At 38.5% G+C, this 27447-nt stretch overlaps 2 protein-coding genes and 1 long non-coding RNA gene across 6 annotated transcripts in view; 1 reads left to right on the plus strand and 2 right to left on the minus strand.

Moving 5' to 3' along the window:
• Positions 1-6: 6 nt before the first annotated feature.
• gnb5b (guanine nucleotide binding protein (G protein), beta 5b) lies at positions 7-21829 on the minus strand. Of its 2 annotated transcripts, XM_081605011.1 has the most exons (14): positions 21658-21782; positions 20947-21096; positions 19192-19303; positions 18161-18297; positions 17294-17335; positions 16303-16379; positions 16060-16192; positions 13136-13279; positions 12932-13023; positions 11792-11840; positions 11371-11467; positions 10974-11140; positions 2043-2183; positions 7-884 (listed from the first exon to the last, which is right to left on the minus strand). In XM_081605011.1, the coding sequence occupies exons 2-14, from the start codon at positions 21070-21072 to the stop codon at positions 762-764; spliced, it is 1440 nt and encodes a 479-aa protein (XP_081461137.1). In that variant the 5' UTR covers positions 21073-21096; positions 21658-21782; the 3' UTR covers positions 7-761. The 2 variants fall into 2 exon arrangements, with proteins under 2 accessions (XP_081461137.1, XP_008403005.1); XM_008404783.3 differs by lacking the exons at positions 7-884; positions 2043-2183 and adding an exon at positions 9417-10516 and having other exon boundaries at positions 21658-21829.
• On the plus strand, positions 6699-8226 carry LOC145551072 (uncharacterized). Its single transcript, XR_014086853.1, has 3 exons — positions 6699-6852; positions 6948-7073; positions 7444-8226. It is a non-coding gene; the product is annotated as an uncharacterized LOC145551072 (long non-coding RNA).
• A 1073-nt stretch (positions 21830-22902) lies between the features above and the next one.
• Positions 22903-27447, minus strand: part of myo5aa (myosin VAa) — a 56509-nt gene continuing 51964 nt past the window's right edge. For all 3 annotated transcript variants that reach the window (XM_081605009.1, XM_081605010.1, XM_081605008.1), the window contains 2 exons: positions 27316-27396; positions 22903-26366 (listed from right to left, as the gene is read on the minus strand). In XM_081605009.1, coding sequence (XP_081461135.1) covers positions 26214-26366; positions 27316-27396 — 234 coding nt within the window. In that variant the 3' untranslated portion in view covers positions 22903-26213. The remainder of the gene's footprint in view (positions 26367-27315; positions 27397-27447) is intronic.

Below are 27447 nucleotides of genomic sequence, written 5' to 3' on the forward strand. Positions count from 1 at the left end.
AGAGAATCAAATTTCACAATTGATTTTATTAAAAAAAAAAGTCAAATAAATATTAGAAAATATGTTTACATTTGTTTTTGGAGGGGGAATGCAAGATGAGATTAATAAAAATGTGCCCGATTGGTCGCTGGTTTGGTTGATGAATATGAAATATTTCACTAAGTCATAGCACCACTGTGAGGTCATTTTCATTTTGCAGCTCTGCTGACCTTGTAAGATCAGTTCACAAAAACAAGAAAAAAAAATTACATGAAAAGCAAAAACAGAATCAGGTGTGGATCAATCTGCAGAGGGCCACTGCTTTAGGTTTTATTTTTTATATAAATATATTAATTTACACATTATAAACTATAATGTATTTATCACAAACACAACTAAAGTCAGGTCTTACAAAAAAGGCAGATAATTTTGAAATCTAAACCCAGGTCTGAAAAATTAAAATACTTTAGCTGCACAGATGGAAAAGAAAATGATGTTTGTGCTTCAGTTATTAACCAAAGATATGCAAACTGACGTCAGTCATTCAACATTTTAAAAAGGCATTCTAATTGGTTTACAATCTTCAGGAACAAGCAAGAGGAGAGTGTCAGTATCGATGCTTGTAGAGAGTCACGAGTTTGTGCGGACGGTTCAATGACATGAGATCACAACCCTGAATTCACTACAGGTTCACTTTGTGTTGCAGCATTGACGTTACAATTCTAATATTTCCTTATTTTTCGGACAAGCTGAGAACTTCTAATGGACGCCGGGCGGCCCAGCTAGCGCACCAGAAGGAAGGTGAGCCCAGCGATGCCGACCCCGGCGACAGCAACCAGCGCCGTCTTCATGGAGGAGTCCTGACTTACTTCTCTGGCATTGAGGGCATAGCTACAAAACCCGTCCTGAAAGAAGAGGAGAAAAAAAAAAGTATAAAATCTTCTGTTTACAAGCAAGAAAACATAATAAAAAGGCTTGAAGGCAAGAGCAGCTGCTCAGACCTGAACATTAAAAACAAACTGAACCCAAATTGGGTTTCAAAACACACACTGTGTTAGTCACAGCGAGACTGAGGCAACACGCTTGTAGGCGATATGAATGCACCTGCCGTCACTTCCAGGTGTTTTCCCCCACTCTGATCTACAGCTGCATGTTTGTCTGGTCATACAACGTTGCTCTTCAATGTGGAGACGGACTGGGATTCAGTGCAGCTTTGACTGTTACCACAAAGTCCATCTGGCTGAGCTGGTTACGCGTCTGTTGGAACCAGCTGCCAGCTTTGCTCCAGGGAGGAGGGGTAAGTGTGTGTGTGTGTGTGTGAATGTATTACCCAAGTCCATTCATAAAAGGAGCCATTCAGCTCGTATTGTATGTTGTTTCCAAAAGCGTTCAGGACTTCATAACGCGGGCATATTTGAGTGAAATTGAATAGAATTTGCTCTTTATTTCCAGAAAAAAAACATCTTCTATTCCAGTTCATTAAAAGAAGATGTTTATTGCAGCATAAAATCCTAAAGGATATTTTTAGTTCAGTCCGTTTGTTGACCTCACAGCAAAAACACAAGATCTTCAGTATTTTTAGTCTAGTTTCTAGAGCATAAATTGTTAGTAAACTTGAAATAAAATAACTTGTAAATAGCTTTCCACCATATTGTAAGTTTAATTCCTTAATATTGATGAAAAAGCACTAGTTCCACTGGCAGTTTATTTCACTTATAACTGGTACTTCTTCATCAAGACATTATTGACTTAAAACAATATCATATTGCAAGTTAGTTTGGTCTTATTTCAAGTATTGTAAGATATTTGCACTAGAAACTAGACCTGAAATAATTGGTAAGATTTTGTGTTCTTTTGCAGGGTTAATAACAGCAGCTTAATCAAGAAGTAAAATCTTGAGTTGCACTCCAGCAGGAAAAACAAAATCGTGTCGAGCCAGGTGGTTTCCAAATGTGGTTGGCTGTTATTTTTAGGTAGACAAAAAAAAAATAAAAGCCCTCTCTTATCTAAAATCTTTACATCAAATAATCATTCCTCCTTCCACACCCACACACACAACTTACCCATCCATTATTTTCCTGCAGCCAGTCTTTTTTGTGCTTCTCCAGGTAATCAGCAATGGTCTCCGCCAGCGCCCGGCAGCTTACGGTCTCTTGTTGCAGTTCCTGCTGCTTCCCGGAGTCCGGCCCCGGGTTCTTGCCCGTCTGTTCCCGCAGCTGTCTGGCCAGCACGCCGGCGAAGGCGAAGAGGGACACCACCCTCCCCCAGTTAAAGTGTCCATCTCCCACCATCTCATCCATCACCTTTCTGAGGTTGGAGCAGAGATCCGTCCCGCAGTGCTTCAGGAAGCCCTGGGCCAGGGAGTGAAAGCGAGCCTGGTGCTGGGCCTCCACGTCCTGGGCCAGGCGCCTCATGGCGGCGGCCGGCTCGCTGGGAGGTGGAGGGGCTGGGTGTGGGTTTGAGCAGCGCAGGTGGATGTAATCCTCTGCGACAGCCACGGTCTCTTTCCACAGCCCACAGGACATTTTCTAAAGAGGACAAAAATATGGAGAGTGAGAATAAAGTAAGTAAAATGCCTCAGAATGTCTAATCTAGGTCTGAACCTGAGGATATCCGTTTGCGTCATAAGAGCAACAAAACTCGGAAGAACCAATCAAAATGGCCAGATAAAGTTTCCCTTAGCTGGCTCTGATTGGTCAAATTAGAAAATGGTGTGTCCTGTGGTAGCGTAGGGTTAAAGCACAACCCAAAGTATGGAGGCCTTAGTACTCAATGCAGACATCACAGGTTCACGTCCTGGCCTGATGACCTTTGCCTCATGTCTTTTATTACCTAAATTCTTGTCCAACTACTCTCAAATGAAGCCCACCTGATAAAAAAAAAAAAAAAAACTTTAAAAAAAGTTTCAATTAGAAAATGGGATTTTTACCTGTTCATTGAAGGCATCCCAACTAACATCTTCTACTGTTTTAAATCTATGCAACATAAAAATAAAAAAGGCGATGTACAACACCATCAAGCAAAATTTTGAGTAAAGGGTTATGCCCAAGTTTTAATGGATTTAATTAGGTTTTCTAAATTGGTAAGCAATTGTGACCAACAGAAAACCCAAAATGACTTTTAAAGCCCCTACTGGCATCTTCACATCTCCCCCACTTGAGTTTCTATCAATAATAATAATAATAATAATAGAGTTGTAGAGGATATTTACTGGACTAATAATTTCCATGATCGTTGTCCACGTTTCCTGTCAGCTGACATGTCCAGTAGCCATAAAGTTAGCCTTACCGTCATCAAGATCACATGACTGAAGCTCTTTAAAAAAGAAAAAAAAGAGGGGGGGTTTTGCCAGATTTTTTTCCCGACTTTAGTAAATAAAAAATAAAACTGCTTTATGACTCAGAGTGAAACCAGATTTTTTTGACCTGATCAGACAACCTTTGTTTAATTTATTTTATTTCTATTATGACTAAACAACTACTGTAGACAAAAAAAATGAAAGAAAATTATAAGTATGGCGTTTGAGAGGTTTTATTTTTTTTAAATAGTTCCGTAAAGAAAGCTGTATCAGAGCGCGTCAGTTAGCTTCGTGTCGGTGAGGTCAGACGGAGAGAGACGGCTTTTGTTAGCTCCCCAGTGAACCAAGCCGGTTAGTCTTCTCAAGCCTCACTAAAAGCGTCTCCGACCGTTTTAAAAATTGAAAATACATATAACATTTCATTTTGGAGTACAGGACAACATTCAGCGCCCGTTATTCGGAGGGTTTAACCGGCGAACTTGAAGTTGTTGAAGCTGCAGCTTTTTTTTTCTCCTCCGTCTGTCAGTCACCGCAGCAATGGAGGACACAAAGAACAGCTCACACGGGGAACTAATTCAGCTAAAACATCCACTTTACGCCACAGCCAACCACCGTAAAAACACCTCTGTATGAGCATTCCTCCTATGTATAAAGCGACGCGAAAACATACCAGTAAAATATATTATTTTCGCTATAACAAAAGCTTACCCTCCCAGCGATATGTGACGGCTCTCTGCACATCCAGACGGCGGAAGGAGAACCTCGGCGCATTCACCGTTTCCCCAAGCCGGCTGTGCATTTATTTACTCCGCCCACTATTTCCGCCAGAGACACGAACGATGCTTTCCGAAACAACCCTGGAAATGAAATACACACGTCCATTACGTTATTGGTTTTAGCTTTGCATGGAAATGTACCTGCTATAGAAAGAAAAAACGGCCTTTAACAGTCAAATTTAAAATCCCACAACAACTCAAATTCGTAAATAGACTAAATTTACCCAGTGTAACGTTTGCACATATTTCATCTACATTTTAATCGGTATTTCTAAGAAATTATTTAGCTAAAACTGCTAAAAGGCACTTAAATTGTTTAAATTACAACATGTTTTTCAAATTGACTCACAACAAGATCAGTTTACTAAAACTAATTAATTTTATGGGTTAAGTAAATTAGTTAGTTTTTATTATGGCATTAGTACCATTTTTTTCAGCTCAGGCAATAGTAACGACTGAGTAAAGTTGTTTCACAGCATCAACAATTGGAAAACAAAAATGAACAAATATTTATTTATTTCCAATTTGAATAGTAGTTTCAAGTAAATATTACACTAAGTATACCTTTTTCCTATCTTTAGAGTAGGGATGTCCAAAGTCGTCTGTGTGTTTTAGTTCTCTCCCTGGTTTAACACCTGGATCAAATCACAGCTAGTTAGAGGCCTAAGAAGAACCTTGATATGCTGAAAAGGTTGTTACTACCACAGGGAGAGAATGAAAACATGCAGGATGCCGACCCTCGAGGACCCACTTTGGGCACCTCTGCTTTAGAACAACACTAGGAGCTATGCAAACCTGATATTAACGAAATAGAATAGGGTTTTATCCTTGGGTAGCCATTTTCAAATTTGTATTGCTTCTGTAAATTTGTATGCTGTTTTCTTTTATTTATGTAAAGCACTTTGAATTGCCTTGCTGCTGAAATGTGCTATACAAATAAAATTTGATTGATTGATTGTAAATGAGATACAAGTGTTCTTCAAGCCATTGACCAAAAATAACCTTTGTCTACAATATTAAGCCACATAAGCTAAATACTAAGCACTGTCCTAAATTCAGGGTTGGTCTGAGAGCATGATAAAACTACATTGGCTGTCATAAATAAAAAAAATAATAATTCCATGTACTTTCAGAATAATAGGTTTATTTGAAAATAATAGAATTCAGATTCATTCAGACATTGTCTCATTGTCACTGCGCTGTAAGCTAACAACACAATTAAATCCTGGAGATCATTGACCAGCTTTATAAAGCGAAACAAACAGAGGTTGTAACCAGCTCTATGGTCAGTTAAAAATCTTAAGTACTTTCACTATTGGGGAATTTCCTCCTTCATCAGTCACTTTATTTTTCCTTCCTCTTTTCCACTTTCCCCCATTCGATTAATCTCGGTGTTTTCCTCAGGGAATTTCATGGGATTTTTTGGCAAACCGAATATGCAAAACAAAATGGTGCCAGTAGAGCTGCTTATTAATGTTTTGTTTTGTTTGTTCTAAGGGACTGTCCAATACACAAGGTTTCAGTAATCCTTAGTGTTGCATTAGTTCCCCCCCAACCCCCCCCCCAAAAAAAAAAAATATATATATATATATATACTCTCATCTGAATATTGTATGTCAAATACAGCACACCCTTCCACTGAAATTCTCTGGACACTTTCAAAAAAAAAAAAAAAAATATATATATATTTTTTTAAAGTGTCCAGAGAATTTCAGTGGGGGGGAGGGATCAGTTCTCTGGACACTTTCAAATTCTCTGGACACTTTCAAAAAAAAAAAAAATATATATATATATATATATTTTTTTTTTTTTTGAAAGTGTCCAGAGAATTTCAGTGGAAGGGTGTGCTGTATTTGACATACAATATTCAGATGAGAGTCATGGATTATCCCGAGTACATTCTACTATCCAATAACACTGTTCATGTGGAATAAACCACCTGACCTTTGAGCACTGAAAGAAAAACAGTGCGTGAGGTAGAGCAGGTGATCAATAATCAATGATGTTTTGAGGACATAAACTTGTCAAATCACTCTAAAAGCGAAAACAAAAAATCAATGTCGCTAATAAAATCAAGAAATGAGTACAATATATGTTTAATTATACATGTGCATTCTTGATCAAACCACTATTGAATATGTGTTTATGTGCATTGACAGCACATGATGTAAAAAGCACTTTTCTTTCAATGGGTGAGCACCTTGGATTTAAACAACGTAGGAAACCAGATTTGTTTTCCTCCACTCAACAAAAACAGCCTTAAAAACAATGGAGACACTTTTCTTCATCAATTATGATGGGGTGGTGTAACAAAGTGTAGGCCTGCGTACATCAGAGAGACAAGGCAAGCCAGAAGCTGCAACAAACCAAATGTTCAATGAAAATAGATCACATGATGAAGTCATGATAAAAGAAGTTTCAAAATAACCACTAATCAACTGGTACAAAGAGTCAAACGGGATACTTAGATAGCGGCTGATCAGATCGTTAAACACAACAGGTAAACACCTGAGGAGCACTCACTCAATGCATGTAATGAGACTGAACCACCAACCTCCCATTTCCCATGATGTCAGAGTTCAAGGTTCAAAACAACAGATAGAAACACTCAAGAATTCTGAACAGAATACTACCAGAATTATTTGTGTTAGCAGAAAAAAAATTGATTCATTAATTGATTTCATGTAGAAAGATGGCCAACGTTCTACAAACCGAAGGTCATCACTGTCAGCAAAAGCCTTCGACGGAGCATTCATCTGGATGACCTTCTGTCTGCTCAGGAGGAATCAAGAAATTATGGTACGTATTAATAGATAAATATGTTCAACAGTCTTTTCTATGTATGCATTTTCATATGGTAATTCTAAACATGGCTTGTGTTATGATTTTATCAGAATGGGATAGCAACTTGGCAGCCCTTCTCCTGCTGGTTCATCTCTTGCCTCCAACCGCCAAAAGGAGGAAACATGTAAAAATTAGTGCAACTGAGGCAGCTGATCCATGTTGTGAAGTTCATGAAGGTATGTTTTTGACATGAATTATTGTGCTTCATTTAAGTAAATTGATCTCAGTTTTACAAACTGTATAATGTAAAGTCATTATTTGGTGTTATTTGTATTATGAATTCATAGCTATTTTTTTGGGGGGGAGGGATCAGTTTAATTTTATGACAAAATGGAACAAAAAATTAGTCATGGGAACATAATGGCACAAAGAATTGTATGAGCCCATTAGAAGCGATCATTTCACTTAAGCTCACAAGAGTTTCCTCGCAAGTCGCATCCCCTTTTGTGGCATGTTCACAGCTAAAGGAAGGTGGAAAATGTGCTTGGTTTGTTCCTTGTGAGGGACTAAAACAATTTTTTTTAATGTGGTGTCTCGCAATCTTAGGTGGGGACAAGCATGGCGACATTCCTTGGCAAAGTTGAATCTTCACTGGCCTTCCTCCTTTGCGTTAGAGAAAAGAAGAGCAGTATTCAGAAGTTTTACATCATCCTGGATCAGAAGCCCATTCCTTGTGTGGCAGACTGCAGTGGCTGCCTTCGATGAACTGTTTAAGATGCACTTTGTGTTTGCTGTGTCCTACGATGCAGCCCTCAACTTCTACACATTCATCCAAACAACTGTTTATGGGATCGATGTGGCAACAACAAAGCAGGAGAGCCCCAGAGTCAAGGAAATCAGTGAGAATTAGCAACATTTAAATATGCCAACATGTTACATTTGTATGGTTCAGCACAGAAATTCTTCAAATCTTTTTCAGCATTTTAAATTTAGTCATGCTTTGTATCCAAGGCACAAATTGCGTTTGAAATGTGGGGAACGTAGTTAGTTGTTCATCTGTTTTTTACATGTATTCTGGGTTCAAGTAGCACTTGATGAAAGCACATGGAGACACTATTGCCATAGATTCTGTTTATGTGGACATTTGGTACAGATAGTGTTGAGACCAATGACCATCTGAATGCTTTCAGAATAGAGATGATGTGGATGATGTTTGCTGTTATTTGTCTCTGATCTGATCTATTATCAGACTTATGACAGGCAGTTTTCATCTGATAATGATAAAAGAACATATATTGTGTCCTATTGCTGTTTTATATAAGCTGTTCAATATTACAGACCTTTGAAGGTCTGTAATATTAAAAAGGGTTTAATAAAAGTTAAACTTTCCATTTCTGTGTATTGTTTTGAATATTTTTTCCACTGGATTTGGTTGATATTGACACTTTGTGGGGTCAATTATTTACCTTTTTAACACCACATTATGTTTTATGATCAACGTTACACTGGTGTTACTTTTAGCATTATATTTTAACACTAACACCGTTGTAATGTTAATGTGACACTCGGTATTGTCGAATATTAACATTGTCTGGTGTTAATTTAACAAAAAAATGGATGTCAATCTTTTAACACTTTCAAAAGTGTTTAACACCAGGTGACTTGGACACACAAAGACACTTTGTTGGTGTTAAAATTAACACTGGGTGTTAATTCAACGCTGGCATTTTTTACTGTGTACTTTGTGTTCTTGGTTGGCATTTGGAAGCCATTTCTCTACATATATTTTTTTGTTGAAATATCTCTCAATTTTTAACATGGAAAACGAGCCACCATCACAAAATAACAGAGAAACAAAATTTGCACAAATAGTTATTTCTTCGTAGTGGTTAAATACTTTTTCTCCATTTAAATCATCCTCCTCCTCCAGATCGCAGCTGTCCCAGGTTCAATCTCCAGACATGAGCCAATTACTGCATGTCTTCCCCCATTTCTGTCTGCCAGCTACTCATGAATAAAAGCCTCCAATGCCACAAAAACAGAAAAACAAAAAAAGAGCAAAAACTAAATCATTATCCCGTTTTGTGCAGACAGGACTGGGGGAAAAAAAAAAAGTCGAAACCTGTCACGGTGGCCAGATTTGTTGGTGAGAAAACAACATGGCGTGATATACAGAGAGTAAATCCTCTCCTGTTAACTGGTTGCCAGTCTTCCAGGATGACCTGAATTCCCTTCCTACGGCTGCCACCAGGAATGGCGCCTTTCTGTTGACACAACGAATTTCTGCCCAATGTTTTCAGGTGAAACTTTGCCGAGGGAACAGATGTGTGCCCTGGTTTGGAAATTAATGTCTCTGCGCTCTCAGATTGACCTGACAGTGCAGGTCTAGATTTTAATGCAACTCACCACATCTTTGGATAATTAGAACCACCTGTCATTTTTAGTAGTATGGATTGCATTTTGTGTATAGTTTTTTTTTTTTATCACTGGTGTAATGCTGTCGTCGTTTGGTTATGCTGCATTATAAAAAAACAAAGCAAACTTTTAATAAGCCTTGCAGATTGAGCACAAAAACAATGAACACTGCACAACTTGTTTTTATTTTCTCATGGGAAAATCAGTGATCAAAATAGTTAATATACCGTTAAATAAAAACATAATAATACTGGTAGCTAACTTTATGCCATAAGGTGCCGTTATTAGAGCAGCGCTTTCAAACCCATTAAATGAACCTGACTGGAGTTCATAAGTCAAATAAAGAAGGTTAAATGATGACAATAATAATCAATATGTTGTTCTTACATATCTTATCTGTTCTTTGCAGAAATATGTTTTTTCCATTGTCTTTTTTGTTGTTCAATCCGATTTCTATGGTCAATTTTATTACCAGTAGGCCAACAGATTAATTAGTAAATATCTCTATAAGTGATGAAATCCTTCAAAAGGAGTGCTGTTGGAGATGGCGCCTTGTAAAAATGTCAATTTTTTTCACACTGTCACATTACAATCACAAACTTGAATGTATTTAACTGAAATAAGTATAGAAAGAAAAGGGAGACATGGTTTGGTGAGAAGTCTGAAAAATGTGCCTTGCATATGTATTCAGCCCCCAGTAATACGATACCTCTATATAAAATCCTTTTGTGTCAGAGCTCGCCTAATTCACAGCGAGTCCACCTGCATGGGTGGACAGCGAGTCCACCCATGCATGGGTTCAGGCACCCAGCATGAACCCAAGTTCATGCTGGGTGCCCTCATGAACTTTTCCACCCACATGTGAAACATTGTGTGACACTGCAGATAAGCCCCCAAAACACCACGACCACAGTGAAACATGGTGGTGGAAGTAGGATGCTGAGGTTTTTTTTTTTTCAATCAGAAAAACTGGTCTGTCACCTAAAAGTCCAATATAATTCATGGAAAAGCCGTGGTTGTAACTAGACGAAATCTGAAAAAATTCAAGGGGTCCGAGTACATTTACCAGGCACAGCGCTCAGACATGAAGCTAACAAGCTGTTTAGCTTTGTGTGTTAACAAGGAACTGATGCAGCATCACATCTGGAAGCGGTTGAACTTTTGGATCGACACGCTCGAGCAAGAGTGATTGATATCCAGCAGGAGTGCTAATCTTCGTGTTGTTTACTTGGACTGAAGCGCTGGGACGACGCTAGGCCCAAATCTGCAAGACAGAGGGAAATCATTGTGTCACACTATGACTAACGGCGTCTGTAAAAACAAGTCGCAGTGTTGTGACACCAACTGAATATATATATATATATATATATTTTAATAACTGCTTCAATTTAAACAAAATATTTAATTTTCTTAATATGTTTACATTCACATTTTGCTACACAGTTGCCACTATGATGCGTCAGTTTAGAAGATTGTAAGACTACATATCCCATCAGGCCTTGGAACATCGTGGAAGCCCCAAAAATGAGCTGGAGGATGTTGCTGGTGTAATACTGGCTTGGACCTGTTGCCGCAATCAGAGCGGACATTGATGGACGGATGTCACTACTTCCTGCATTACCTTGTTGTTCTACCTTTGGGTTTTTTGTTGTTGTTTTTTTTTTTTTTTGTTGAAGCCTCTAACTTCCGACTTCCTGCTTTGTGGGGAAACTCCTGCTCACCCGTAGACTGTTGTCCCAGGAGGCCGAGCAGAGCGCCGTGCCATCAGGCGACACTCGGACTCTGCTGATGCGGTTTTCATGGCCAAACAGGATGGAGACGCGAGTTCCCTTCAAAACGTCCCAAATGTTTATGGTGTAGTCATTGTGCCCAGAGAACAACAGGCGGCCTGGATGCGTGGGCAGAAGATGAAAATAATGTCACAAATAATGTCACATAATGTCACAAAATAATGTCATATATATAATAAAAAGGAAGTGGGGAATTTCGGGGAAGCAAAGACAAACAATTGGATTAGAGGAAACTTGGTTTGGGTTATGAAATACTTCTGGTTTGGTATCATGCATATTAAACAGCTTAAAGTTTTGCAGTCCAACTTGAATTAAAAATGCTTCCCACCACTCAGAGAGAAATCCACAGAGGAGGCACCAAATATGATGCTGTCCTTCTGGTAGACGGCAACTTCGCGGTCCGCCCGCAGGTCGTAGAAACGGCACTGAGGAGAACCAAGAAACATCTCAGACTGAATCAACACATACAGCTGGACTACCACACGCACGCACGCACGCACGCACGCACGCACGCACGCACGCACGCACGCACGCACACACACACACACACACACACACACACACACACACACACACAGGCACGACTTCAGCTCATTTTAGCTTAGGAGTTATAGCTGGTCAGAAGGTTTTAGTGGTGTCACAAATAACTTTTATTAAAAGGTCGTCAAGCTAACATTACTTCCTCAGAATCACTGATGTAGCTCGTGGGGACAGAAAGGCATAACAACAAGCAGAGAAGCAGAACTTACCGTGGCGTCATCTGACGCAGATGCAAATGCGTCTCCACTGGGATAGTACCTGGATGTCAGGAAGATTACACTCAGACATGATCAACTTTACTCATTGGCTAGGAAAAAAAATCTGTCATAGTTTTGCTAACAAAGTCAAAGTTTAACGCTTTTAATTTGACCCTGGGTCACTTCTCACTTCACTCACTTTTAGTCTGTAGCACAGACAGAAAAAAATTTCTTACATTAAAATCTTAGCATTTAAAAATAATAATAAATTTAGGCTATTTAGTCTCCAGAGTAAACACGTTGGATCTACATTTCAGCTGAAGATCTTAGATACAATTGTGAGAATGCAAAACGTTTAACAGGTATTTTGCATTGCTGCTCTGTAAAACCGATAAATGACAAAAGTTTAAATATCCAGTCGTAACCAGCTTTATTACGACTCTCAACCGTAAAAATACATCCTAATTGTTTTCATTTTTTGGTATTTATAGCAACAAAAAAATGACATTTTATTACAACAGAAGCAGCACACACTCAGAAGATGTTTTTTGTTTTTGTTTTTAACACCTCTGAATGCATCAGATCCATTTAAACCTAAAGCAGGCCTGTTTTGGTTAAAGATTTTTAGTATTTAAATATATTGAAATGTGCCTTAATCTCATTACTTCAAAATATTTTTTGTCTACAATGTTTTAACTACGTTAAGTATAATCTACTTCTGATATGTTGTAACCTTAAAAGTTGGGAAATTTGTCCTATAAATACAAAAAAACCCCAAGACTTTTGCTGACACTGCGCTTCTGGGAAGGATGTCATGGCAACACAAACTTATGCAATGTCACATGACCACAGTGAGAGGGTTATGGGTTGAACAGTGAGATAAAAAATAAGGAGTAATTTTTTAAGAACATTAAAAAATCAAGTTCAATCCTGAATATTTCCACAAGTTTCAACAACCAGCAATCAGCTGCAAATCCAAGAGATACAGCTTTTAAATCACAGATTACACATGCAAAGAGTTTAAACCATTAAACTTGACTCTTTCTTCCTGTCATTAAAGTCTAAAAATACACAAAATGCCTGTAAAATGATGATGGCGGGTCTGTTTGGGTTAAAGTCAGATCTGTGCGTCTTTTAAAGATCTGAACTCACTTCACACAGTTGATATCCGACTCGTGGCTTTCAAAAGACTGAATGTTCTGTCCCGAGCGCATGTCCCACACGTTGGCCTTCATATCGCAGCCCTGAGAATGACGCATCAGAATGAAAGTTAGTGAAAGAAAACCACTGATAATATCTCTAAAACAAAACAAAGAAAAAAAAATTGTTTTTACAAGTTAAAGTCAGGCCCCTCACCCCGGACACAAACGTGTTTCCGGTCTCGGACGGAGCAAGGTCCAGCGACAAGACGTCCGCCGTGTGACCGTGGAAGCTCTGCAGCAGCTGCCCACTCTCCACGTCCCACAATGCACATGTTCCATCCCCGCTGGAGGTCAGCAGCTGGCACACACAAACACACAAATCATCAATCAGGTTTATCTGTACAGCACATTTCAGCAACAAGGCAGCTCAAAGTGGTTCATGTCGTAAAAACACAAAGTCTGAGCCATCATCAAAATCATAAATGCACGTCCGATATGTTGGTTAATTTTAGAGTTCAAAAGCAGCTCCAACAGGTTTAGCCTTGATTTAAAGGAACTTTGGCTGTTTTGGAGATTTCTGGGAGTTTGTTCCAGATTTGTGGTGCACAGAAGATGAATGCTGCTTCTACATGTTTGGTTCTGGTTCTGGGCAGAAGGTCCGGAAGGTTGAAACAACAACAGCAGATCTTTAATATATTTTTGGTGCTAAGCCGTTCAGTGATTTATAAACTAACAGTCTTTAGTTTCTGCATGGATGAGTTTCTCTAGATCTTGCTGGGACATCAGTCCTTTAAACCTGGGAATGATCGTCAGGTGAGAGAAGGCAGACTTTGCAGCAGTCTTTATGTAACTCTGAAAGTTCGGGTCTGACTCCATCACCACACCCAGGTTTTGTCAAAGGTCGGAAAGGGCTCACTTAATCACAACTATTTAAACAACACATAAAAACAGAATTAAGCTTCAAACTAATCTGATTTTGAGTAGTTGGTAACTGTTTTTGTTTTCAAATCTTGGTCCACTTTGAAAAGCAATAACTAGCCCTATATGTTAGAGATCGCTACCCTTTCTTGTGAATTGCTCTACCTGCTGGTTTTGCTCTCTATTCTCTAATTTACTGGGAAATGAAAGAGACGAAAATAAACCAGTAGTATCACTGCTGCTATATTTACTGTCTGAGCCCAATACCAGTGCTCAGGGGACCTCAGCTGAAAGAACGAAACGGTTTCTTTACACATAAAGGAAGTAGTGTCTAATAGTGGGAGGAAAATCAATGAGAATTCTGTAGATCAGAACCGGGAATACTGGAATCTAAACAACAGATACAGCAAAAGAGAGTAGAAAGGCAGCTCCTCGCTTACTCTGAAAACTCTCACTGAGCAATCAGCTGTCTGTAAACAAACGGGCTTGCAAAAACGGAAAGATGTCACTGAAATCGTGTGATGAAAACAAATCATGGGGACTCAGAGATTTACACAAACACGAGGCGTCCCTGCTGGCTGCCTGATTAGAGAGAATGCTGCGTGACCTCAGACCTGAAACATACCACATCCTGCTGCAGTGAGACAAACTCTTACTTTCAGCCTTTCTAAGCCACGATCTTTCAGCATGGTGTCTAAAAATGGAGCTCATCGGAATCACACGTGAAAGGTTTCACACAGATACACAAAGGAAAGTTTTTGTGATTCTGCATTTATGCTGCCTTGAAAACATTCTTCATTTGGCTCAAACTTTTTTTTTATTTTTATTTTTTTACCTCTGATGTGTTTTCACTGGGATTCGGTTTGACAGGGCAACACAAAGTAGTGCGTAGTTAGCGCAGGAAAGACTGTGCATGGTGTTTATTTTTATTTTATGTTTTAGTTTAGAAATGAAAATCTGACAAGTGCGGTGTGCATTTGAATTCTGTCTAATTGAGTCAATAGTTTATAGAACCACTTTTTGCTCAGACTCGAGTATTTTGAAGCCGCCAACAGGTTTTCTTCTGTATTAAGCCTAATCCATTAGAAGTGGGCGGATTGATACAAAATATCGCTAATACTGATACCAAAATATCAGTATCAGATCAATACCAGCATTGTAAGATTGACACTTGACAATAAAGACTGTTTCTATTCTATTCTCTATTCTATTATATTAAAACACATCAAAGTTTGTGACTGAAGGCGGAACAGATGGACTTGTGTGAAGACTTTTGTCCACTTGCGTTTATTTGGGTGGTAAATGTTCTGCCCTCTGGGTCCCAGATAAAAGCCACTCAGAGTCTATTAATACTCCCTGGACAGAAGATCACAGCTCTCTCTCTCTCTCTCTCTCTCTCTTATCCGCTCTTCCCTCCTCGGTGCTCCTCTGCTTTGTGAAGCGTCACAAAGGAGTAAATTATTAAAGCCAACAGCTCAGACCATTTCCTTCATGTTCTTCCTTCCACTCTCTCATCCACCCGGCTGGGGGAGGGTGTGTGTGTGTGTGTGTGTACTGGACACAACCAAATACCAATCTTCAGGTTACAAAATGTCAAAAATAAAAGATAAGAAAGAATGCAGCTCGGACTGATTTTTTTTTCCTGTTTAAACTTTAACTAAATCAGAAAATAAGAAACTTTGTGTCAGAATGTGGCATGTAGGGGGCTGTTGCCCCCACCTGATGTTGCATAAAGAAACATTTTGCACAAACCTGCCTTGTTTAATTTTTAATGTTACATAATCTGCTACAGTGTTTTGTCTTTATTGCTGCAGACTCCAACACATGTTTCTGACCACGCTCTGTGCTCTTCTGGTCGTTCCGGACGGAAAAAAAAAACAAAAACATTTAGGGGTTTTTTTCTAAGCATTTTTTCAGAACTACAAACACTGGATTAGATGAAAATTAACTGCTCAGATTTTTTTATGCTATGGTTGTGCTGAAACGCTATGAGTTTTCAACATCATACCTGCAGTAGCTTCTTGTTTTCGGTTTGATTAAAGACATTTGTGGTCATAGCAATCAGTACTGGACTGAGTAACATTAAAAACAGTCTCGTTTTGTTATTTGTTTTGTGGTGGTTGAGATGATTTACACGCCGTATATCAGTTTCATGCATCTACTCTACATATGGATTTCTGATAAGTTGCGCTATAATTATTGATATTTCTAATGTCGCACCTGCATGTCCGAGTTGGTGAAGGAGCATCCTGATACATAGTTGGTGTGCATGGCGACCGACTTCTTCTTTGCTGCCAGGTTCTCAGTTCTGTCCAGTGACAGCGGGACCACTGAGCATTTGTTATCCAAACCCCTGTCAGATGAGGTCACACAGTTTTAGTTTTATGACAGAGTTTCTGTGAGTTTTGAAAAAAGGATGCCAATCGTTTGTTATAGAAATTTTTTAAAAAGCAGCGTACTCACCCGCATGCCACAGCACAACCGGAGGGAGCGTACGCACATGCCATCACCCACGTACATGGCAGGGTTATCCCATGCTCCTTCAGGACACAGACAACACACACATAAACACACACATCTACTAACAAGGATGAAAAAGATTCATTCCTCATTAGACAGCAGATTCTGTTAAATCAAATAAAATCCTGATAAATGACACAGAAATGTTTATTTGCTGCTTAATAAAATCTAAGAAAGAATGAATATTTTTACTAGACACTGTAGCTCCTCTAAGCCTGGATCTGAGTCACATTAAAAGTTTCAAGTCTGGGAATGAGGGATGAATAAAATAAAGCTTTAAAGCAGGATAAGCATCATTCAGCCACACTCAGACCTGCATGCATATCAACACACTGGCAGCTGTCAAAGTCGACTGATGGACAGATAATCTTTAAAGGCATATTTCTGTCTAATCGTTTTATTTCCCAGCTGTTAGGAGAGCAGAGGCGCATAAGCCCAGCAGCACCAGCAGCTCACATGGAGGAACGTGGATGAAGAAAAACCATTTGGCTGCCAGATGAGTAGCAAAGGTCAAACTGGGGTCACCCTTCCTCCAGAGAAGTGATAGATGTGTCACATCAGCTGAGTTACTGATTAGTTTAGATTTGACTAGTTTTTTTTGTTTTTTTAAACAGGGAATTCTATTTTAAATATTTGAACGCAATTTTTATTCTTTGAAGATGCGTCTGTCTGTCAGATTACATCAACTATAAACTATTACGGATGTAAAATTGAACTTAACATACAAATTTACAGCTGGATTAAATCAAATTGATCAGTTTATGAAAACATAAATAAGTTAAATTTTATATAGATTTTTAATTTCTTTTTGACAAAACATTTTTCTGACAAAGCAATCTACATTTAAACTGTAACTCATTGGTAAAATGTTAAAAAAATGCCTTTTTTCAGAAGCCTAAATCCAACCCCACTATGCCATCCATCATCCACCTACCTTATTGAGAGTAAACGCATCCCAGACAATCACTTTTCCATCCTAGATGAGAGAAACATATTGCATTTATCCCAGATTTATGCAACAAATAAAAATATCAGCATGTCTACAAGATTCTTGCCAAGTTTTAAAAATGAATAAAATATTGAATCCAAATTTTAGGCTTTAAAGAAAAATCTTTATTTACCTGTGTGTAATATTTAAGCATTCATTCCATTTTTTCTGTGGTTTGTAGCTCTTGCAGAAGAAATTGGGAATTATGTGCGACTAAACTACAAATCCCAGGATGCAAAGCAGAAAGTATTGGAATTTGAACAGGCGTAACAGGTGTTCACATTCAGCCTTAGAAAGAGTTACCGCTCCTGACACGTTTTAAAAGACTTTTTAGGCTCTAATCACCTGTATTGATCAGTGAGTAGATAGAAAATAAGGAGGAGAGAAGAAGACGCGGCAAGTGGCGTCTTCTTCTTGACCGGAAGAACGATGTTAAATGTTAACGACTGACTTGTTTAAATAAAGTAAAAAAAAAAAAAAAAAGAGTCATGCGCGCGCTCTACAAACCTAGCGAGACTAGCTTAACGGCTTCAATTTGTATGCTAAAGCATTTGTTACCAGCTAACTTCATCATGGGTAAGTATACATTTACTTCAACAGTAGCAAATATCCAGTGTCAACAAAAGGTGTTCACTTGACAAACGTATACTGAACTTAATGTGTTATTAAGCTTTTTTTTTTTTTTTAAATATAATTCACGCAGGTCTTAAATGTCAATGAGAAAGCTTTAATGGTGTCATAAAATGACGTTTTCCCCCAAACCCAGCAGGAGCCGAGTAGGGATACAACAGAGCCGTGAATGTGTGTGTGTACCTGTGAAGAGCTGACCAGGCGACGTTTGTCCTTACACCAGTCCATACACAGAACCTTGTTGCCATGGCCTTTCAGGACGCGCCTGGTCTTCAAGGAGAGAGCGGCCACCGCCTCCATCTTCTCAGCCACCTGATGCACTGAGGGGACATGCATAAACACACACACATAATTATACTTTGTAAAGGTTCTACTCTTTAGTTTAAAACTGTTTTCTTAGATTTTGCTTCCCAAAATGAGTCAAATTTGGATATACTTTCATATTTAATTTGCATGTTTTATTAAAATTATAATGTAAAGATCTAAAGAAAAAGAAGAAAAATGAATCTTTCTGAATCAGCAGGTAGGTACACATCTATAGCAGGTGTTTCACTCCAGAGTGCGCTGGGTTCCAGCATTAGCATATTATGCTGATTAGTGAGGTTCTGATTGGGTCATCATCTGGACCCAATAGCAACATAAATGACAAATAGCTCCATGTTGGTCCCTCCCCTAAAAGAAAAATTACTGTAACTTCATAATTTTCAAATACTCAAGTACTTATAAAAATCTCAAAATAGTAATCCAATTCACCTGATATGGGCCTTTGAGTATCATAAATACTTTGGGGCTGCCCAAAAATTGGGGTACTGCCCCTTTAAGACAACAGTATTACACTGGTTAAATTAAGATGGATGCTTTTTTAAAAGTTTTTTTTATTTGAAGTTTAAAAACACAGAATTTGAAATTTCCTAGATTGCAGAACAGATCAGAAATGTTAATTTACTCAAATAAAAAACTAAAATAGAGAAACTAAACATCTGGAAGCAGTCTGCAACCTAAAACAAGTCTGTATTTTTCACAATTAGATTAATGTTCACCTGACTTGTAAAAGTTGTGCATAAAATCCACACCATCACTTGTATGAACAAGATTAAAAAAACAGAAACAAACTGTAAGCAGCCTGATATCGGTGCTGTGCACCAACAGTAAGCGTTCAGGAGCCGGTTTTCAGGAGCCGGTTTCCAGCAGCGTTAGCTTCCACAGCTACTCACACTCCACATCGTTCAGCTTGCCGCGCTCCTCCTCCAGCTTCTTCTTCAGGTTCTCGCTCTCCTTCTTCAGTGATGCCAGGGTCTCCCCTTTCTGGAGCCCCTGGCACGCCATCTTCCATCGAGAAAAACGCAGAAACAAAGTTAGACACACACAGAAGAGAGAGAAAGAGAGAGAGAGGGGGGATTAGAAAAAAGAAACGAGGAGGGATGAGAGCAAAAAGCAGGAAAACGTGGAGAAGCAACCCAGTTTGTCTGGCGGTTAGAGGTCCATTAAAATAACCCTGGAGAGCAGCAGTGATGCAGCCGCTCTGCTCTGCCTCCCCCCATCCTCTATCTGTCCTGCTATTCAGAGACACTGAATGCTTTTAAAAGCCAGCCCTGCATTGCAAACGCAGCTTCACTCTCCTCTGGTTCTTGTTTTTAAACTCGACTATTGCAGAAATCCGTCATGAACCGTCAGTCCCAGTCTGCTTGCGTGAATCTATTGAGAAATAAACATTTATTATAATGTTGATGAAAAGAGGAGTAGAAAAAAAGGAAAGCTACACTCAAAAATGTCAGATCTGTCAAGCTAATAAATATGGAAGCATTTGCTCTTACATACACTCAGGGTTTTGCCCAGGGTATTATAAGCCTGGTGGGCCACCAGGCTTTACTTGTCCCCCCCACCAGCCTTAGCATTGTTTGTTTATTTGGTAACACTTTATTTGAATGGGTGCATAAGACTCAGAATCGGGAAATAATGACACTTCTAATGAAAAGTTTAATTAAAAGTCCATTATAAAAGTCAACTTGGCATTTAAAGTGTCATTATTTACCGAATGACACTTGAAGTCATTAAACATTCATGATTCATTTTCATGATAGTTGATACGTCACGTTTGTGACAGTGTCATGTCAGTCTTATGCACAATAACATGTTAATGTTTTTATTTTTATAGGGTATTTTTATAATCCAGAACTTCATAACCACTGCCTGTCTCTACTGATCTACCCGCTAACAACTTCAGCAAATAAAGTTACAAGTCACAAATAAATTATCAAAACATTTTGGTCCCTTCAGACCAAAAGATGAAACAGCCGAAGAGTTAAAGTTGTTCTATGCCAGCATTTTTAAGACGTTATAGTTGGTGTTTAAGTGTTGTTAATGATGCATTTTGATAAATACACACATAGAGTCCCATGCAAAAGTAGCATATACCTCTATAATAAATGTATTGTTTTTACCCACTGTAACAGTTTTCTTTACCAACTAAAATTGAATTTTGAGTATTTGTATTGTTCCCTTGAGTCAATACATTTTTTTCTCCATTAATGAGAGAAAATGAGTCAGATTTATTATCAATGTCTTCAAAATCAGAAGTTTACATGAAGAATGATTACTATCTCTTTAAGCAAAGAGGGAAGCCCAGATGATGATGTTGTGATTTTGGAAACCTCTGATAAGTTAACTGCTAACAATTTGAAGAAGGTTAGAAAAAAATGTCTAAAAAATTGTTCTCACTAATTTTTTGGCATTTAGTAAATGCAAATAATTTGGGTAATTCTAACTAAGCTGAAACAGACTGTGAGGAAGAAAATGTCTTTGTATTCTGTGTATAGAAATATCTGATTTCTACGGTACATTTGGAGTTTTACTGTGAAAAGCTTTAACTTGCAGCCAAAACAGTGTGCGGGTTTCGCCGAGTCTGGATGGACACAACGTTGTGACGTTTTACAGTGAAACCGGGCAGCAGCTCAGAGAAGCTGCTTTACCATTTCCACGCAGAAGGAGCAGTAGTTGATGGCCTCGCTTTTGATGTAGATGTTCATCAGCGGACTGGCCTTGCTGCAGCTGTCACACGGGCCGAAGGTGGCCGCCATGAACGTCTGGTCACACATGGCTGCAGAAGATCAGCAACACACCTGCCGGACACAGAGGGATGCACTCCATCAAGCAGACCGCACACTCTGTGTGTGTGTGTGTGTGTGTGTGTGTGTGAGTATGCTGTACAGGAGATAAGCAGCTGGTAATCTACTCTAGCCTGATCCTTCTCAGAGGAGAGCAGCTATTCTAGGAAACAAACACACACCTCAACTCCTCACATAAGCAACTCTTACTTTATATAAGGTTTCTCATTTAAGGCGTTTATTGTAATAAATTATTTCATTTAGTAAAATTAAACAATGTTTTGCTTACATTTATTTTCATTCTTAATTCGATTTTATGCTACAAGCTAAATGCGTGTATAAACTGATCAAACAGCAACAATTTGCTCCCAAGTTCTAAACAGACCTGACTGCATGTTGTAGATTTTAACCTTGAAGTGCAAATTTGTTAGCAGCAATTTCATTTAAGATTTTTTTTTTTTTACCATTTAGTGCAACACTTTTTACAATTAAATTAAACTCCATCTGAATCGTCTTCCCAGTGATATTGCACACGTTTATTGTCCATATTTCTAGCTAAAACAGAAGTTGTCTTACCACAGAAGAGACTGTTTCCCGTCACCCAGCAGGTACCTGTCCAGGTAGAAGTGAGCGGAGTGGTTCCAGTGACGGATCAGCAAGGGACAGAGAAGATGCAGTAAGCCTCTTAGGAAAGTGTCTTAGCTGTGACTCTGCTCTGTTTTGACTTCCCTTCTTCACCTGCAGAGCCTGGGGAATCCATTTAAAGGTGGGACCCAAAAGTTTTTACTTTAATTATTCTCCGTTTGATCACATTAGGCTGCATAGCAAATCATTTAGCTCCAGATGTTTATCCAAACTCTCCCCATCTCCAAATCCAACAGACAAAACTTAAAAATGGGAAATAAAAAAGGTTAAAAATGTCTGAAAAGAAGAAAATACTTAATAATAAGCATGCAAGTACTTTAATAGTTCAATTTTGCAAAAAAACCCCATTGAAAATAGTAATGACTATTGTTCAGGTCAAAATTAGTATCCCTGGGAGATTCAGAATTATCTGACAACTAGTAAGTTCGAGGAAAAAATTAGACAATCGTCTTTAGAAAACTGCTGAAAAATCAATAAAAAAAACCTTTATTTAAATAAATTTTTTTTGATTATTTTGTCCCCTTCTGAATAATAAATGAAGTGTTTTATTGGTTTTAATGACCCCATAAAAATTATTCTTTAACTTAAAATACAACTTAATTTAACAGCTAGCTAGCTAATCAATATAATCTGAAAAATGTCAAATAAGATGTTTCTCCAATTTACTTTTCAGTATTTTGACACTCGGCCGGTCCTTGTACAAAAGTTTGTATATTTTCTTGTAATTTTAGAATTGCAAAAACAATATGATTTGTTTAGGCAATTTTACCTGCTCAACAATAAAAAAAAAAACAATATAAAAAAATAAAAACAAAATGATCTGATTTTCTATGGAAAAGGAATCTGGAAATCTCTATATTCAAAACGTAACTAGGGCCTTGCAGGCTCAGTGCTCAATGTTTTAAATTTTTCAGGTTATCTCAGTCTAGATTTGTTTGCATTTATTTTTGGTATAGTTATGAAATGCATTTTTATTTGATCAATATTAGAAATTGGCTTTCATAGGCTATCAGTTCATTGGCTGTTCAGATATTAAAGTGGTTATTGTTTTCATATTTCAGTGTCCTGATTGTATTTCCTGATCCATATATTTGGGTCAATAAAAAAAACAAAACAACAACAACACATCCTTACCCGTAGCATTTAAAGTTATAATAAAACTCCAGGACCATCCAGCAGTGCTGAATTCTTTTATTTTACTTACAGAGTTGAAATTTTATTCCAAGTTTGCTAACGGTGAACACATTCACGAAGCACAGCTACCAGAAACTACAAACAGTCCAGTTCGTCAAATGTACACACTGGTTTAAAGAGGGAAACACCCGGCACCGGCTTCAGCATGTTTGCACCAGTACCGCCACAGCTCGGCCTCCGAACTATTTGTATTTTTGTTGTTGTTTATTTAAACGGCACAATTAACTCTAGTGCTGATGAGAACAATGAATATTTATAACGTCTGGGCCGTATTTTACAAGCAGCTGCCTGCTTGGTGTGGAAATGGAGACCAAAGCAATGATGGCGTTTTCTTCTGAAATAAACCAACCGATTGTGTGAGCGTCGCAGCTCCCATTGAGCCGGGGATTTATTTATTTATTTTTTTAAATCAGTTTTTCCAGTCCATACTCATCAATAAGCAGTTCAAACCATCCGTGTTACACCAGCTGTAGGACAAGAAGAGGCGTCATCAGAACAGCATGATCACATTTTATACAACTTCTACTCATTTAACAGCGAGAGAACAAAAAAAAAACCTGTCCTGGGAAAACACAATGTCACAATGTGTGTGTGTAAGTCATTCACATAACCAGTAAAGTCAGATAAGGCTTCTTCTACAATGTGCAGCTAAAAATCATGATACACTTGTTAGAACATGAACATTCAAATGGTAGATCGACTCCTTTGTTGCTGTCCTTCAAAAACACAACCAGCAGATATGACCTCTTGGCACAAGCCAGAAATGTTGCACAATAAACAAACCAAGACAAACAAAAGGCTGAATTATTAGATGTGGTCCCAGTGAGAGCAGATGGATGTTCTTAATGTAAAAAAGTCACAACCGATGCTCCGGTCAGGATGTCTCAGGTCGATATATTTTTACCGATTTAGATTTTTTATTCTAGGGCTATATATAAAAATGAAAGCATAAAGACCTTTGATTTTTCTTCAAGATAAAGCTAATTAAAATAAACGCTGCTGATTGAAGATAGTGTTTGATGCATTTAAATGACTAGTTTTTCAGTGATATACCTACCAAAAAAAAAAAAAAAGTAAGCAGATTACGTTATTAAGCAGTTTGTTTGGTGCAGCTCTAAACGTAGCACTTTCTCTTTAATCCACTCAGGATGTCCGACAAGATGCAACTCCTCTGGTTTACTGAGATTTCTCTGCCTCATTTTGTGTCTCTGCTTTCTTTTTTTCCCATCTCATTTGCCTCAAAAGTCCAGTTCCAACAGAAACTTTGCAACTGGACTATCCGAACAGAAACCATGTTTTACTAAGCGTCGGGTTTTTGGTGAAATAATGATCAAAAGAGGAGGAGAAGAGGCAGAACATGGCTCACTTTAGGTACTAATGGCACAACAGGAAGTAGGCTGAAAGTGCAGAAAAGACAGAGTAGAGGAAGACTGAAGAGTCTTTGTCACAACATGGGCAGATTTCCTGGTGGACTCAACTCCACTCCTTAGTTTTCCTAACATGCAGGCTCCTCAAGCTGTTGACATCTGGAAAGCCTAAACCATGCAGGTTACAGAAACGAAGCAGCAGCACTTCATGCCTTATATGCTTTGCTAAAGTACCAAGTACATAAAGATATCTGAAGCTAAACAATCTGTACAGTGAATAATAAAAAAAAGACTAACGGATAAGCACTGAGCCAGCAGTTAAAATGACAGCGGTGATCAAAAATAATCTGTTGGTTATTTGTAGCAAATGCCCATGTTGTGTCACAAAAACAGGAAGGCAAAAGTGGGCGTAAAGCAGAGAAAATGTAACATAGAACAGATATCAGGCAATTTCTGTAACACGTACTTAAAAGAACAACAAATCTCTCTTCATTCTCCTCAGTAATATGGCTTTACAATACAAACAACCCTAAACAAACGGCAATACTGAAATAAATACGCACACGAAGATAAACGGGTACATTTTCCAAGGCCTTGACCAGAAGAATGTGAGGGGAAACAGAAACTGAGTGTAATGTCGTACGTACAGATCTGTGCTTTTACTGCAGTGGTGGTATGGTGAATATGGAAGTCCGAAAGTGACACAATTCAATAAATAAATCACTTGATTAGTTCAGTGTGTTCAAATTCATTATAATTAGAAGTATATGCAAGTAAATTCTTCAAAAATATATGGCAAACATAAGCATTTTATATGAAAAGCATAAATATTGGTAATTTCTCGTTTGCTATTGGGCGGAGCCAACGCTGTGCAGGAAACTGGAGCAGCGCTTACTGATTACTGACATTCACAAACTTAACGCTAAAATACAATCAAATATGACTAATTACAGAATTTCACATTTAATGATTCATATATTCACAATTGAGATGCATAATCAGGAATTTACTTATTTATAAAATGCAGCGACTTTAATGATGACATAAGTAAGTAGGTTTTGATTTATGAATTTGTGGCACATTGGGGCTTCCGTAGTGTAAATGTTCCTGGTTTGTCTTCTTGGTTCTGGTCAGAGCTGTAAACAGTGGACCTCATCGCAGGTTAAAGCCCTAAGCAGAGTTTAACCCTTCATGTAGACTCTCCTCACTTCTGCCCGAAATAAACATTAAACATCTGAATTAAAGAAACAGCGAATCAAAATCTGTGCCAGACCTTCTAACTATGATATAATTGATCTATCAGGACATAAATATTGTACGTCAGTGCAGCTAAAGCAAAGCTGTTCATATTCTTTAAATATTGAGGCTGGCAACGTAATTTCAATAAATAAAATACAGGATATATATTATTTATTTCTATATTTATATCTTTGTGTATAAATAATATAGTACAGACAATGAGTTTTGTCTCGTCTTGGCTTGACTGTGCTCAGAGGGGATAAAACCCGATCGCTCGGCTGTTTTTGCATCAGAAAACAATAGTTTGCTAATCAGCTCTGTGTGATGAGATCCCTGCCTGCTTTGCTCTCGTGATTCAGACGTGAACAGCAGCTAGCTTAACGATGACGGGAGACACTGAGGGAGGATCGGTAACACTAACCCTCTTGCTGATGATCCAATGGCGTCTCTAAGCGTCAAGGCGTTTTTACAGGCGTTTAATGGAGAGCACGGGGCGAGTAGCGCGTGTTTCCGAGCGACACAAGCTAGAAAGTGACACCGATGTGTGTGCATGTCAGCGTTTGGACAGAAAATGTTTCTTCAGGTTGTGTTCATCCACATTTTATTGAAGTGCTTTTACTATAATTATTTATAATCTGTCTCGGGCCAGTAGGTGGCAGCGGCGGTCGCGGCTGGGGATTTTTCAGCTCAAACCCTGGTGAGGAAGCTCAGGTTGAGGGAGGTGGGGATCTGGATGGTTTCCAGGGCGAGGGAGGACGGGCTGAAGGGGAAGGTGACCGGGTAGATCATTTTGGTGTCCATTAACAGCTGGGGGCTCTCGCTGCGGTCTCGCAAGCGGGTCTGAAGAAGAAGAAGAAGAGAGGGTCAGAAACAGCGAATATACTGAACAGACAGCAGGTTTTGGGATCGAAGCCAAACAAGGAAGAACACTGTGACTAGACGACCCACCAGGTAACAGAACACAGGCATCATGGACACAAGATGAGGTTGTGTCTTAAAAAGTTTAGGAAAAAAAAGTCCAGACTGAAAACGCATCCATTTCCTCTGACCTTGAGAAACAGACTTGAGTTTTTGGGAAATTGTTGCAACTACAATTAAGTATGTCTTGATTTTTATTTGTTTTATTATTTCATTGGTATTTTGCTACCAATTATTGTTTTCTAAAATTATTTTTTTATCAAACTTAATTTTATTTCTTGTTTTATCACTTACCTACCAGTGACACTGTGATTGTTGTGAAGCACTTTGGTCTGCTGAGGTTGTTGAAAATATTCTTTATAAATAAACTTAGACAGTTTACGGCCAGACCACAGTGAACACCGATCTTGTCTGATCTCTGAAGCGAAGTCGGGTCTGGCCCGGTTAGTACCCCGCCTCTCGCTGGTGACAACTGGAGATTGGCACCAGAACCCGTCCCAACCCCAAAGGGACAAGGGCGTAAAGAAAATGGATGGATGGAGTAAACTTGAATAATAAACACAAGACAAAATCTCACCTTCCACAGCAGAGATGTGGTTTGTGTTTAGTTAAATATGGACTAATGTAACTCTTTAATCACCGTATTTTATGATTCCTCAAATTTAACACTTTGAAGCAGTTTTACTGCTTTAAAATGAGGCTTGCAGTTTTTTATGTGTGTTGGCGGTATGGCCGTACAGGTGTTACAAACCCTCGACAGGCATGCATCATAGCTGACCAACTTCACAAAAGCTCCACTACTTTTGCCTGAATGTACTTTAAATCATTTTTCGTTACCAGTGATTTCATTGGTGTTTCATTAAACGTCTACCTGTATGGTTCGTATGAAGGCGACTGAAACTCTCTCCTCGAACTCGTTGACTGGAGTGTAGAGGTTCAGGACCTTTACGATCTGAAAGAGATGAACCAACCCAGAAATCGTTTAACGGACCGGATGGATTAT

Source organism: Poecilia reticulata, chromosome 3 (genome assembly GCF_904066995.2).
Source record: "Poecilia reticulata chromosome 3, P_reticulata-male-v2, whole genome shotgun sequence".
NCBI classification, from domain to species: Eukaryota; Metazoa; Chordata; class Actinopteri; order Cyprinodontiformes; family Poeciliidae; genus Poecilia; species Poecilia reticulata.